Source organism: Phacochoerus africanus, chromosome 1 (genome assembly GCF_016906955.1).
Source record: "Phacochoerus africanus isolate WHEZ1 chromosome 1, ROS_Pafr_v1, whole genome shotgun sequence".
In the NCBI taxonomy this organism is placed as follows: Eukaryota; Metazoa; Chordata; class Mammalia; order Artiodactyla; family Suidae; genus Phacochoerus; species Phacochoerus africanus.
Window position 1 is genome coordinate 115,375,277 of NC_062544.1, and position 12,541 is coordinate 115,387,817.

At 41.3% G+C, this 12,541-nt stretch overlaps 1 protein-coding gene across 3 annotated transcripts in view; it reads right to left on the minus strand.

Moving 5' to 3' along the window:
- The window catches only part of SFMBT1 (Scm like with four mbt domains 1), a 157,799-nt gene that overhangs the window by 50,685 nt on the left and 94,573 nt on the right, over nt 1-12,541 (minus strand). For 2 of the 3 annotated variants that reach the window (XM_047776728.1, XM_047776720.1), the window contains exon 3: nt 8,660-8,754. The exons of the other annotated variant lie outside the window; for it this stretch is intronic. In XM_047776728.1, the coding sequence (XP_047632684.1) occupies nt 8,660-8,754 (95 nt within the window). The remainder of the gene's footprint in view (nt 1-8,659; nt 8,755-12,541) is intronic. 3 annotated transcript variants of the gene reach the window in all.

Consider the following 12,541-nt stretch of genomic DNA (forward strand, 5'->3'; position numbering starts at 1 on the left):
TTTCTAGGTCCTAACCAATTAGCATTTAAAACCAGAGTGTTGGAGTTCCCGTCGTGGCGCAGTGGTTAACGAATCTGACTAGGAACCATGAGGTTGCGGGTTCGGTCCCTGCCCTTGCTCAGTGGGTTAACGATCCGGCGTTGCCGTGAGCTGTGGTGTGGGTCACAGACGCGGCTCGGATCCTGTGTTGCTGTGTTGCTGTGTCTCTGGCATAGGCCGGTGGCTGCAGCTCTGATTCGACCCCTAGCCTGGGAACCTCCATATGCCGCAGGAGCGGCCCAAAGAAATAGCAAAAAGACAAAAAAAAATAAAAAATAAATAAAATAAAATAAAATAAAACCAGAGTGTTGTTGATCTAGGGTAAGGGAAATATCCAACTCTAGCTCCCTCTAGACTCCAAAATAGGGGAAAGAATATGCACAATTTAGGTTCACTATAACACTGAGACGAAACTACAGGACTAGGGAATGCTTACCGCCACATCAACAGGACTCTGGTACAACAGGGGAGACAAAATAAAGGACACAAAAATAAATTTAGTCTCTGACACCTACAGCTACAACAAATAGTAAAACCAGCCTAACTCCTACCCAGATAAATAAAACTTACCCTAAAGACTTATTTATTTCAATTCCTTTTATTCAATGTATTATGTTCAGCTTTCAACAAAAACTAAGACCTACTAAAAGACCAAAAAACACTGTTTGAGGAGATAGAGCAAGAAATATTACAATCTTCACAAAGAAGTAAAATGATATAGGTCAGTAGCCAGATCTACTTTATACTAACAATGAAATCAGAAAAGGAAAGTTTTAAAAAAAAAAACCGACTAATCCCTTTCAAAATCACATCAAAAAAAAAAAAAAAATACTGGTGATCCCATTGTGGCTTATCAGGTTAAGAATCTGACATAGTGTCCGTGAGGATGTGGGTTAAATCCCTGGCCTCATCCAGTGGTCAAGGATCCAGCGTTGCCACAAGCTGTGGCATAAGCTGGCAGCTGCAGCTCTGATTTAACCCCTAGCCTGAGAACTTCTACATGCCACAGGTACAGCCCTAAAGAGGAAAAAAAAATTTAAAAAAAAAAAAAAAAAGGGAGTTCCTGTCGTGGCGCAGTGGTTAACGAATCCGACTAGGAACCATGAGGTTGCGGGTTCGGTCCCTGCCCTTGCTCAGTGGGTTGACGATCTGGCGTTGCCGTGAGCTGTGGTGTAGGTTGCAGACTCGGCTCGGATCCTGCGTTGCTGTGGCTCTGGCGTAGGCCGGTGGCTACAGCTCCAATTCGACCCCTAGCCTGGGAACCTTCATATGCCGCGGAAGCAGCCCAGGGAAATAGCAAAAAAAAAAAAAAAAAAAACAACAAAAAACAAGGAAGCAAAAGACCTACCTGCTAAGAACTACAAAACACTGAAAATGGGAGTTCCCATTGTGGCACAATGGAACTGGCAGCATCTCTGCAGTGCTAGGACACAGGTTCAATCCCCGGCCTGGCACAGTGGGTTAAAGGATCTGGCATTGCCAACAGCAGCTCAGATCTGATCCCTGGTCTGGTAACTCCATATGCCATGGGGCAGACAAAAAAAAAGAAGAAAAACAAAAGGAAACTGAAGATGATTCAGAGAAATGGAAAGATATCCCACACTCTTGGAGTAAAAGAATTTATATTGTCAAAATGGCTATGTATGCTCAGAGTTCCTGTCATGGCTCAGTGTTTAACGAATCCGACCTGGAACCATGAGGTTGCGTGTTCGATCCCTGGCCTTGCTCAGTGAGTTAAGGATCTGGTGTTGCCATGAGCTGTGTGTAGGTCACAGACATGGCTCAGATCCTGAGTTGCTTTGGCTCTGGCGTAGGCCATCGGCTACAGCTCCAATTAGACCCCTAGCCTGAGAACCTCCATATGCTGCAGGTACAGCCCTAAAAAGACAAAAGACCAAAAAAAAAAAATTGACTGTACTCCCCAAAGCAATCTACAGATTTAATGTTATCTCTATCAAATTACCTATGCCATTATTCAAAGGACTAGAATAAATAATCCTAAAATTTATATGGAAACACAAAAGATCCAGAATTTCCAAAGCAATCCTGAGGAAAAGGAACAAAGCAGAAGGCATAATCTTCCCAGACTTCAGACAATACTACAAAGCTAAAGTAATCAAAACAGTATGGCATTAGCACAAAACCAGACATAGATTAATAAAACCACAAACCTATGATCAATAAATCCTTAACAAAAAAGGCCAGAATATACAGTGGAGAAAAAAATAGTCTCTTCAGCAAGTGATGGTGGGAAAGGTAGACAAGCCACATGTAAATCAATGAAGTTAGCACACACACTCACAAACACAAAAAACACAAAAACAAACTCAAAATGGCTTCAAGACTTAAACTAAGACATGACACCAAAAAACTCCTAGAAGAAAACAGGCAAAACACTCTCTGACAAAAATCAGAACAATATTTTCTTAGGTCAGTTTCCTAAGGCAAAAGAAATAAATAATAACCATGTTATAAGGGCTGGGAGGGAATAATTGAGAATATGCTGCTATAAGGTACTGGCACTATATGAAGTGGTATAGTGTTACTTGAGAGAGGTCTTGGATTAGTTGTAAGTGTTTACTGCAAAACAAGAGCAACCATTTTTAAAAGTTTTTTAAAGTGTAGGAGTTTCCGTAGTGGTGCAGTGGAAATGAATCCGACTAGGAACCATGAGGTTGCGAGTTCAATCCCTGGCCTCGCTCAGTGGGTTAAGGATCCGGTGTTGCCATTAGTTGTGGTTGCAGACATGGCTCGGGTCTGGTGTTGCTGTGGCTGTGGTGTAGGCAGGCAACTGTTGCTCCAACTGGACCCCTAGCCTGGGAACCTCCACGTCCCACAAGGGCGGCCCTTTAAAAAAAAAAGTTTTTAAAAGTGTAATGATGTGCTAAGTGAAATAAGCCAGACCTAAAAGGAGAAATACTGTATAATTTCACTCAGGTGCAAAAGGCAAATTTATAGAGACAGAAAGCATAAGAGAGGTTACTAGGAGCTGGGGAGGACAGTAGTGGGAGATACACTGGTGGGAGAAACCCTGAATTCAGGGTTTCTGTTTGAGATGATGAAAAAGTTCTGGAAACAGACAATGCTAGTGGTTGTACAACACTGAAGAAGCACTTAACTTTTTAATAACCATTAAAGTTGAAGAGTTTTCTGTATGCATTGTTAATTAATTGCACTCTCCTTACAAATGATACTACACCATTTCATGTGTTGCATAAAGATCTTACAATAATATACTCTCAAATCCTCCTTCCCACCCTTTGTGCTACTGTAGTTATATATGCTATAAACAAACAATAGCTTGCCACCATTTTTATTTCAAACTTCTATCTTTAAGAGACATTAAAAACAAGAAAGACAATGAAGTTCCCCTTGTGGCTCAGTGGTAACAAACCCAACTAGTATCCATGAGGGCGCAGGTCTGAACCCTGGCCCCAGTCAGTAGGTTAAGGATCTGGCATTGCCGTGAGCTGTAGTGCAGGAGGTCGCAGATTCAGCTCGGATCTGGTGTTGCTGCGGCTGTGGTGTAGGCTGGCATCTGCAGCTCTCATTCCATCCCTAACCTGGAAACTTCCATATGCCAAGGGTGCAGCCCTAAAAAAAAATAAATAAGGAAAACAATGAACTTTATACCTAGTCACAAGCATGCCATTTCCATTGTTCTTTATTTCTGTGTGTAGATCCAAGTTTCTGTCTTATGTCAAATTCCTTCTGCCTTAAGAATCTCCATCATTTTTTTGTAGTTAATAAAATCTCTCAGTTTTTGTTTCTGAATTTCTCCTTCACTTTTGGAAGAAATTTCTGCTGAGCATAGGATTCTGGGTTAATAGGTTTATTTATTTATTTATTTATTTCAACACTTTAAAGTGTTCTGGTTTGGATAGTTTGTGAAAAAAATTCCACTACGATTCTTATCTTTGTTCCTCTATATACAATGTGGGGTTTTTTTTGTTTGTTTGTTTTTTTCCTCTCTCTGGTTGCCTTTAAGATTTTCTCAAAAAAAAAAAAAAAAAAGGAGTTCCCATCGTGGCGCAGTGGTTAACGAATCTGACTAGGAACCATGAGGTTGCGGGTTCGGTCCCTGCCCTTACTCAGTGGGTTAACAATCCGGCGTTGCCGTGAGCTGTGGTGTAGGTTGCAGACTCGGCTCGTATCCCACGTTGCTGTGGCTCTGGCGTAGGCTGGAGGCTACAGCTCCAATTCGACCCCTAGCCTGGGAACCTCCATATGCCGCGGGAGCGGCCCAAAGAAATAGCAAAAAGACAAAAAAAAATATTTTCTCTTCCGCTCTGGTTTTCAGTAGTCTGAATATGATGTGTCTGGATGCATTCTGTCTGTTGTTATTTAACCTGTTTCGCATTGCCTGAGCTTCTTTGATGTGTGGTACAGTATCTTTGTTTCCTTTGAAAATTGTCTGCCATTATCTCTTCAAACATCTCTTCCTCACTTTCTCTCCTTTTTCCTTCTGAGATCCCAATTACACACAAATTAGCCTTCTCTTTAATACAGTACACAGCCACTGGGTGTTCTAGTTGGTTTTCTCCCCACTCTTATTTCTCTTTATATTTCAGTCTGGGCAATTTCTTCTGACTTATCTTCAAGTATACTGATTCCTTCCTCATCTGTGTCAAGTCAAATGATGAATCAATCTGTCAAAGGCATTCATCATCTGTTACCATGTTTTTCATTTCTATTCTTTGCATTAGATTCTTTCTAATAGTTTCTGATCTGCTGAAATTCATTTTCTAATCATACATGTTGTCCACCTATCTGCTAGAGCCTTTAACATGTTAACCACAGTTATTTAAAATTCTCTGAGAGTTTCAACATCTGGGTCGTATGAGTCTGGTTCTGTTGATTGCTCTGTTTCTTGTCAGTTTGCTATTTTTCTCTTTTTTCTTTGTGTGTCCCATGATTTTTGGCTGAAAGCTAGACATCCTGTTTAGAACAGTCAAGAATGAACAAACAGTATTTATGCCTGGAAATGAGCATGCTTATTCTTGGGTCCTGGATTAAGAGAGATTAAATCAGCCTAGTTCAGAGATGAACTGGGTTTGGGTTTTGTTGTTGCTACGGTTAGTCACAGTATACCACAGGCTTCAAATTCCACTTTCTAGTATTTATGGTGTCAGCTCACCTGCTATAGTGCTTTCCCCCTCAGTTTTAACTGCTCCACCCTCAAATTGAGACCTTCTCTTTGTAACTACACCTCTTTTATGACTACACTTCTCTTTGTGACTTATCTCTCTCTCCGCACCCTTGCCTCTCCCCCACAAGGAGACCCGAAATTTTTTAACTTCATACTGAGGGACACACATTTTCTGAGATTCAGCCTCAGACTCAGCGAGGCTCTGTGTCCCTGGGTCTTAGGGGATAGAACTCCTCTATGATCCTACCCTTCCACTAACTGTAGGGACCTCTGATTCCCCAACATATATTCCTACTCCTCTCCCAGAATAGAGGGCTTTTATTTCTTCTGTTCTATCCCTGGGCTTAATGGATCCGTACCTATACCCTGGGGTTAACAGTATCTACATCCCTTCCCATAGGAGCTAAAGTTTTCCAGAAGACCCAGGTAAAGCTTAGTGCCCTTCCCATAGTGAATGCTATTCTCTCCACCAGACATGCACCATGAGGAAGGCTTTTTCATTACCTTAGACCCTTCCTCTTTGCAAAAGTGGCTTATCGCTAAATCATACTTCAGCCCTGTCTCCCCTCCTTCCTTTATACTAAACTTGGTCCTGTACAACTCTTGCTAGTGGCTTGGACATCCATTTCTACTGCTCTATAGATATGAATTGTACCAGCCTTGCCCATGATCTGCTAGCACAGCCATCCTTTCTCAATATCATCCTACAGCCATACTTGATTTTTACTGTGGTTGGCAGTCCTTCACCACATACTGATCCAGGTTTATGATTAGGCCAAATCCTAATCCAGAGCAAGGTCCAAACTCTATTCAGCTTTATGGAGACTGAGAGAAGTGAAGAAGCTGCAGAGGAAAGTTTGAAGCTAGCAGCCTGGTTCATGAAGCTTAAGGAAAGAAACCCTCTCCATAAAATAAGAGTGCAAGGTAAAGCAGCAAGAGCTGATGTAGAAGCTGCAGCAAGTCATCCAGAAGATCTAGCCGAGGGAATTATTGAAGGTGGCTACACTCAACACCAGATTTTCAATGTAGACAAAACAGCCTCTTGGAAGGAAATGCCACTAGGGCTTTCATGGTGAGAGAGGAGAAGTCAATGCCTGGCTTCAAAGCTTCAAGGGACAGGCTGACTAATTGTCCTTTGAAGGGGCTAATGCAGCTGGTGAGCTTAAGCTGAAGCCAATGCTCATTTACCACTACAAAAATCCTACAGCCCTTAAGAATGATGCTAAATCGACTCTGCATGTGCTCTAGAAATGGAACAACAAAGCCTGGATGATGGCACATCTGTTGACAACATGGTTTACTGAATATTTTAAGCCCACTGTTGAGACCTACTGCTCAGAAAAAAAGATGCCTTTCAAAATAGTCCTGTTCATTGACAATGAACCCAGTCACCCAAGATGGAAATGTACAATGAGATTAATACTGGTTTTCATGCCGGCTAACACAAAATCCATTCTGCAGCCTATGGAATAATGAATCATTTCAACTTTCAAGTATGATTTTTTGAATATAAACATTAACAGGTGTTTGGAAAAAGCTGATTGCAACCCTCATGGATGACTTTGAGTCTTCTGAAGTTCAAGACTTCAGTGGAGGAAGCAACTGCCAATGGGGTGAAAACAGCAAGAGAACTAGAATTAGAAGTGCGTCTAAGGATGGGACTGAACTGCTGCAATCTCATGATAAACCCTGAACAGATGAGGAATTTCTTCTTGTAGATGAGTAAAGACAATGCTTTCTTGAGATGGAATCTACTCCTGGTAAACATGCTGTAAAGACTGTTGAAATGACAACAAAGGATTTAAAATATTAAATAAACTTAGCTGATAAAGCAGTGGCAAGGTCTGAAAAGACAGACTCCAATTTTGAAAGAAGTTCCACTGTATGTAAAATGCTATCAAACAGCAGTACATGCTATAGAGAAATCGTTCATGAAAGGAAAAGTCATTTGATATGGCAAACTTTATCACTGCCTTATTTTAAAAATTTGCCACACTTCCTCAGTCTTCAAACAACCACCACCTTGATCAGTCAACAGCCATCAACATGGAGTCAGGAGTTCCCATTGTGGCCCAGTGGTAATGAACCTGAGTAGTAGCCATGAGGATGCTGGTTTGATCTCTGGCCTTGCTCAGTGGGTTAAGGATCCAGCATTGCTGTGCTCTGCGGCATAGGCCAGCAGCTGCGGCGCCAATTTGACCCCTACCCTGGGAACTTCCATATGCCCCAGGTGAGGCCCTAAAAAGCAAAACAAACAAACAAACAAAAACAAGGCAAGACTCTCCACCAACAAAAAGAGTACAGCTCCCTAAAGGCTCAGATGATAACTAGCATTTTTAAGCAATAAAGTACTTATTAATTTTTTAATTAAGGTATGTACTTTTTTGAAGTTCCTGTCGAGGCGCAGTGGTTAACGAATCCGACTAGGAACCATGGGGTTGCGGGTTCCATCCCTGGCCTTGCTCAGTGGGTTAAGGATCCGGTGTTGCCGTGTGGTGTAGGTTGCAGACTCGTCTCGGATCCTGTGTTGCTGTGGCTCTGGTGTAGGCTGGTGGCTACAGCTCTGGTTAGACCCCTAGCCTGGGAACCTCCATATGCCACAGGAGTGGCCCAAGAAATGGCGAAAAGATAAAAAAAAAAAAAAAAAAGTATGTACTTTTTAAAAAACATAATACACACTTAACAGACTACTGTATAGTTTAAATATACTTCTATACGTACTGGGAAACCAAAATATTCATTTGACTTATGGTTGATTGTGATACCACTTTAGTGTGGTGGTCTGGAACCAAACCCACAATATCTCCAAAGTTTGCCTGTATAATACAAACCATTTTCTTTGATTTAAGAGGCTTCTAAAATTTTTTTGACAAAAATAAAGGAATATTCATGACTGATCAAAATGACAAGTCCACATTGAGTGGCAGAAAATATACAAAATCAAAAAGGGTTTTACCATACATCAAGTTTTTGTGTGTATGGTTTTCTGGTTTTGTTTTGTTTTTTTATGGCCACACCTGTGGCATATGGAGTCGCTCAGGCCAGGGATAGAATTTGAGCCACAGCCTGGATTCCCAACCCACTACACCACAGCAGGAACTCCCTGTCAAGTTTTCATAATAAGAGTGGCAAGAGGGGAGTTCCTGCTGTGGCACAATGGGATTGATGGTGTCTCTGCAGGAGCAGGGACACAGGTTTGATCCCTGGCCTGAGTACACTGGGGCTAGCATTGCTGCAGCTGTGGCATAAGTTACAGCTCTGGCTTGGACTCAATCCCTGCTCCAGGAACTCCACTTGTTGTGGGGGGCCAAAAAGGAAAAAAAAAAAAAAAAAAAAAGTGGCAACAGGAGGGGAAAAGAAAAAGAACTCAAATTCTTTCAATTACTCTACCTTAAAATAATTCTCTAATGATCGTGCAGTGAGTCAAAGAAAAGAGATAGAGTCAGTCAAGCAAATACAGTTACCACTCACATGTTTAAAAGACCCATAGGGCACTGCTGTGGAGCCTGTCTCTTCTAGATAATCTTCCCAGCTTAATTCTACTTCTTCCACACTAGATCCAGCATCTGGAATTAAAAACAACAAAAAAACAAACAAACAAGGTAGGACCCAATTAAAGAAAAGTCAAAGTATAAAAATATAAACTTAGTAAACCTAACTTACAACTTACTTCAGCACTTAACTGAATTTACACACAAAATAACTAAATGGGAGTTCCCGTCGTGGCTCAGTGGTTAGCAAATCCAACTAGGAACCATGAGGTTGCGGGTTCTATCCCCGGCCTTGCTCAGTGGGTTAAGGATCTGGCGTTGCCATGAACTGTGGTGTAGGTTGCAGATCTGCGTTACTGTGGCTCTGGCATAGGCCGGTGGCTATAGCTCCGACTGGACCCCTAGCCTGGGAACCTCCATATGCCATGGGAGCACCCCTAGAAAAGACAAAAAAATAAGTAAATAAATAAAATAACTAAATGCTCTTTTTAAATGTAGGTTCCCTTAGTGCACTGATTGTCAATAAACCTCAACACTGTACAAATGTGACATGCTCTCTCCTGCTGGGATCCATCTAGGAGTCACCCAAATAGATCATATAAAACTGGTGAGAGTGTAACTATGACAATTATTATTATTTTTTTTTTCTTTTTAAGGCCACATCTGCGGTATATGGAGGTTCCCAGGCTAGGGGTCGAATCGGAGCTATGGTGGCTGGACGACGCCATAGCCACAGCAACATGGGATCTAAGCTGTGTCTGCGACCCACACCACAGCCCAGCAACACTGGATCCTTGACCCACTGAGTGAGGCCAGGGATCAAACCGGCATCCTCATGGATACTAGTTGGGTTTGTTAACAATTGAGCTACAATGGGAACTCCTACAATCACTTTTGATTGTAATTTAGTATTTAATACCAAATATTTGAGATACCTAGGAGGCATTTCAAAATTAAAATTTCAATCTGATTCCTTCTTAGCACTCTCCAACTGAGTAATAGATACCACTGGTTGATAATTTGGCTCAATCTAGAAAATGTGGGGTAATCCTCATTTTCTTCACATCTTATATCCAATCTATCAGAAAATTCTGTAGGTACTATTTTTAAAACATATCCTAAATTTAATCACTCCCCACCATTTCTACTACTCTCTCTCTAGTTCGAGGTCCAACCACAAAAATCTTTCATCTTTTAATCACACTTAACAATAAAATCTTTGACGGAGTTCCCGTCGTGGCGCAGTGGTTAACGAATCCAACTAGGAACCATGAGGTTGCGGGTTCGGTCCCTGCCCTTACTCAGTGGGTTAACGATCCGGCGTTGCCGTGAGCTGTGGTGTAGGTAGGTTGCAGACGCGGCTCAGATCCCGCGTTGCTGTGGCTCTGGCGTAGGCTGGTGGCTACAGCTCCGATTGGACCCCTAGCCTGGGAACCTCCATATGCCGTGGGAGCGGCCCAAGAAATAGCAACAACAACAACAACAACAACAACAAAAAGACGAAAAAAAAAAACAATAAAGTCTTTGAGAGACTGCAAAGGCCCTATGTGATCTGACCCCTAGTTGCTGACCCTGCCACTGCATCTCACCAGCCTCGTGTTTGCTCTGTGAACTTGAGGGACACTGAGTCTCTTGCTATTCCTCTCTAATCATGTTTTTTCCTCAAAGCCTCTGCATTTATTATTTCTTCAGCTCTAAAGTCTCATTCCCTAGTGTCATTCACACCTTCACTTCAAGCCTCTACTCAAACACCTCTTCAGAAAGGCTTTCCCCCAAGAAAGGCCTTCTACTAGTATGCATCTAAAGTAGAAACCACCGACAACAACGTATAAAGAAGACCATACACTACAATCAAGTGGGATTCATACCAAGTTCACAAGGATGGTTCAACACATGCAATTAAGGAGTTCCCATCATGGTGCAGCAGAAACGAATCTGACTAGAAACCATGAGGTTGCAGGTTCGATCCCTGGCCTCGCTAAGTGGGTTAAGGATCCGGTGTTGCCATGAGCTGTGGAGTAGGTCACATACATGGCTAGGATCTGGTGTTGCTGTGGCTGTGGTGCAGGCCAACAGCTACAGCTCCAATTGGACCCCTAGCCTGGGAACCTCCATATGCTGTGGGTGTGGCCCTAGAAAAGACAAAAAAAAAGAAAGTGAATATAAAATATGATACCTTTTAAAATCACATCCCAAAAAAAAACCAAAATAAAACAAAAAAAACAGAGTTTCCACTGTGGTACAATAGGATCAGTGGCATCTTGGGAGCGATGGGATGCAGGTTTGAGTCCTGACCAGGCACAGTGGGTTATGCTGTGACTTAACACTGCCACAGCTGTGACTTAAGTAGCGACTGAGGCTTAATCTGGCCTGGGAACTCCAAATGCTGCAGGGTGACCAAAAAAGAAAAAAAACAAACAAACAGAAGGTATGAAACCAAGGAGGTGAAAGACATATATGCTGAGAACAATAAAACATTAAAAGGAAATTAAAGAGGATTCAAAGAAATGGAAAGATATGCTTTTGGATTGGAAGAATTTATATTGTTAAAATGGCCATATTACCCAAAACAATCTACAGATTCAATGTGATCCCTATCAAATTACCCATGACATTTTTCATAGAACTATAACAAATATTCCTAAAATTTATATGGAACGATAAGAGACCCAGAATTGCCAAAGTAATCCTGAGGAAAAAAAAACAAAGCAGGAGGCATAACCTTCCCAGATTTCAGACAATACTACAAAGCTACAGTAATCAGTGTGACATTGGTACAAAAACAGACATACAGAACAGAAACGAGAGCCCAGAGATAAACCCAGACATCTACAGTCGACAAAATATTCAACAAAGGAGGCAAGAATATAAAATGGGAAAAAGACAGTCTCTTCAGCAAGTAGTGCTGGCAAAACTGGACAGCTGCATGTAAATCAATGAAACTGGAACACTCCTTCACACTATGCACAAAAATAAACTGGCTTAAAGACTTAAACATAAGACATGACATCATAAAACTCCTAGAAGAGAATACAGGCAAAACATTCTCTGACATCAATCACACAAACATTTTCTTAGGTCAGTCTCCCAAGGCAATAGAAATGAAAGCAAAAATAAACAAATGGGATCTAATCAAACTTACAAGCTTTTGCACAGTAAAGGAAAGGGCTTAATCTCCAAAATATACAAAAAACTCATACAACTCAATAGCATGAAAAGAAACAACCCAAATGAAAAATGGGCAGAAGACCTAAATAGACATTTCTCCCAAGAAGATATACAGATAGCCACCAGGCACATGAAAAAATGCTCAACGTCACTAATTATTAGTGAAATGCAAATCAAAACTACAATGAAGTACCATCTCACACCAGTCAGAAAGGCCGTCATTAATAAGTCTACAAATACTAAATGTTGGAGAAGGTGAGGAGAAAGACAACCCTTCTATACGCTGGTGGGAATGCAAATTGGTACAACCACTATGGAAAACAGTATGGAGGTTCCTCAGAAAACTTAATATAGAACTACCATATGATCCAGCAATTCTACTCTTGGGCACATATCCAGACAAAACTACAATTCAAAAAGATACATGAACTCCTATGTTCACTGCAGCACTACTCACAATAGCCAAGACATGGAAACAATCTAAATGTCCATCAACAAATGAATGGATTAAGAAGACATGGTACGTGTATACAATGGAATACTACTCAGCCATAAAAAGGAATGAAATAATGCCATTTACAGCAACATGGATACAACTAGAGAGTCTCACACTAAGTGAAGTAAGTCAGAATGTTAAGGACAAGAACATAACTATGTATCACTTATATGTGGAATCTAAAATATGGCACAAGTG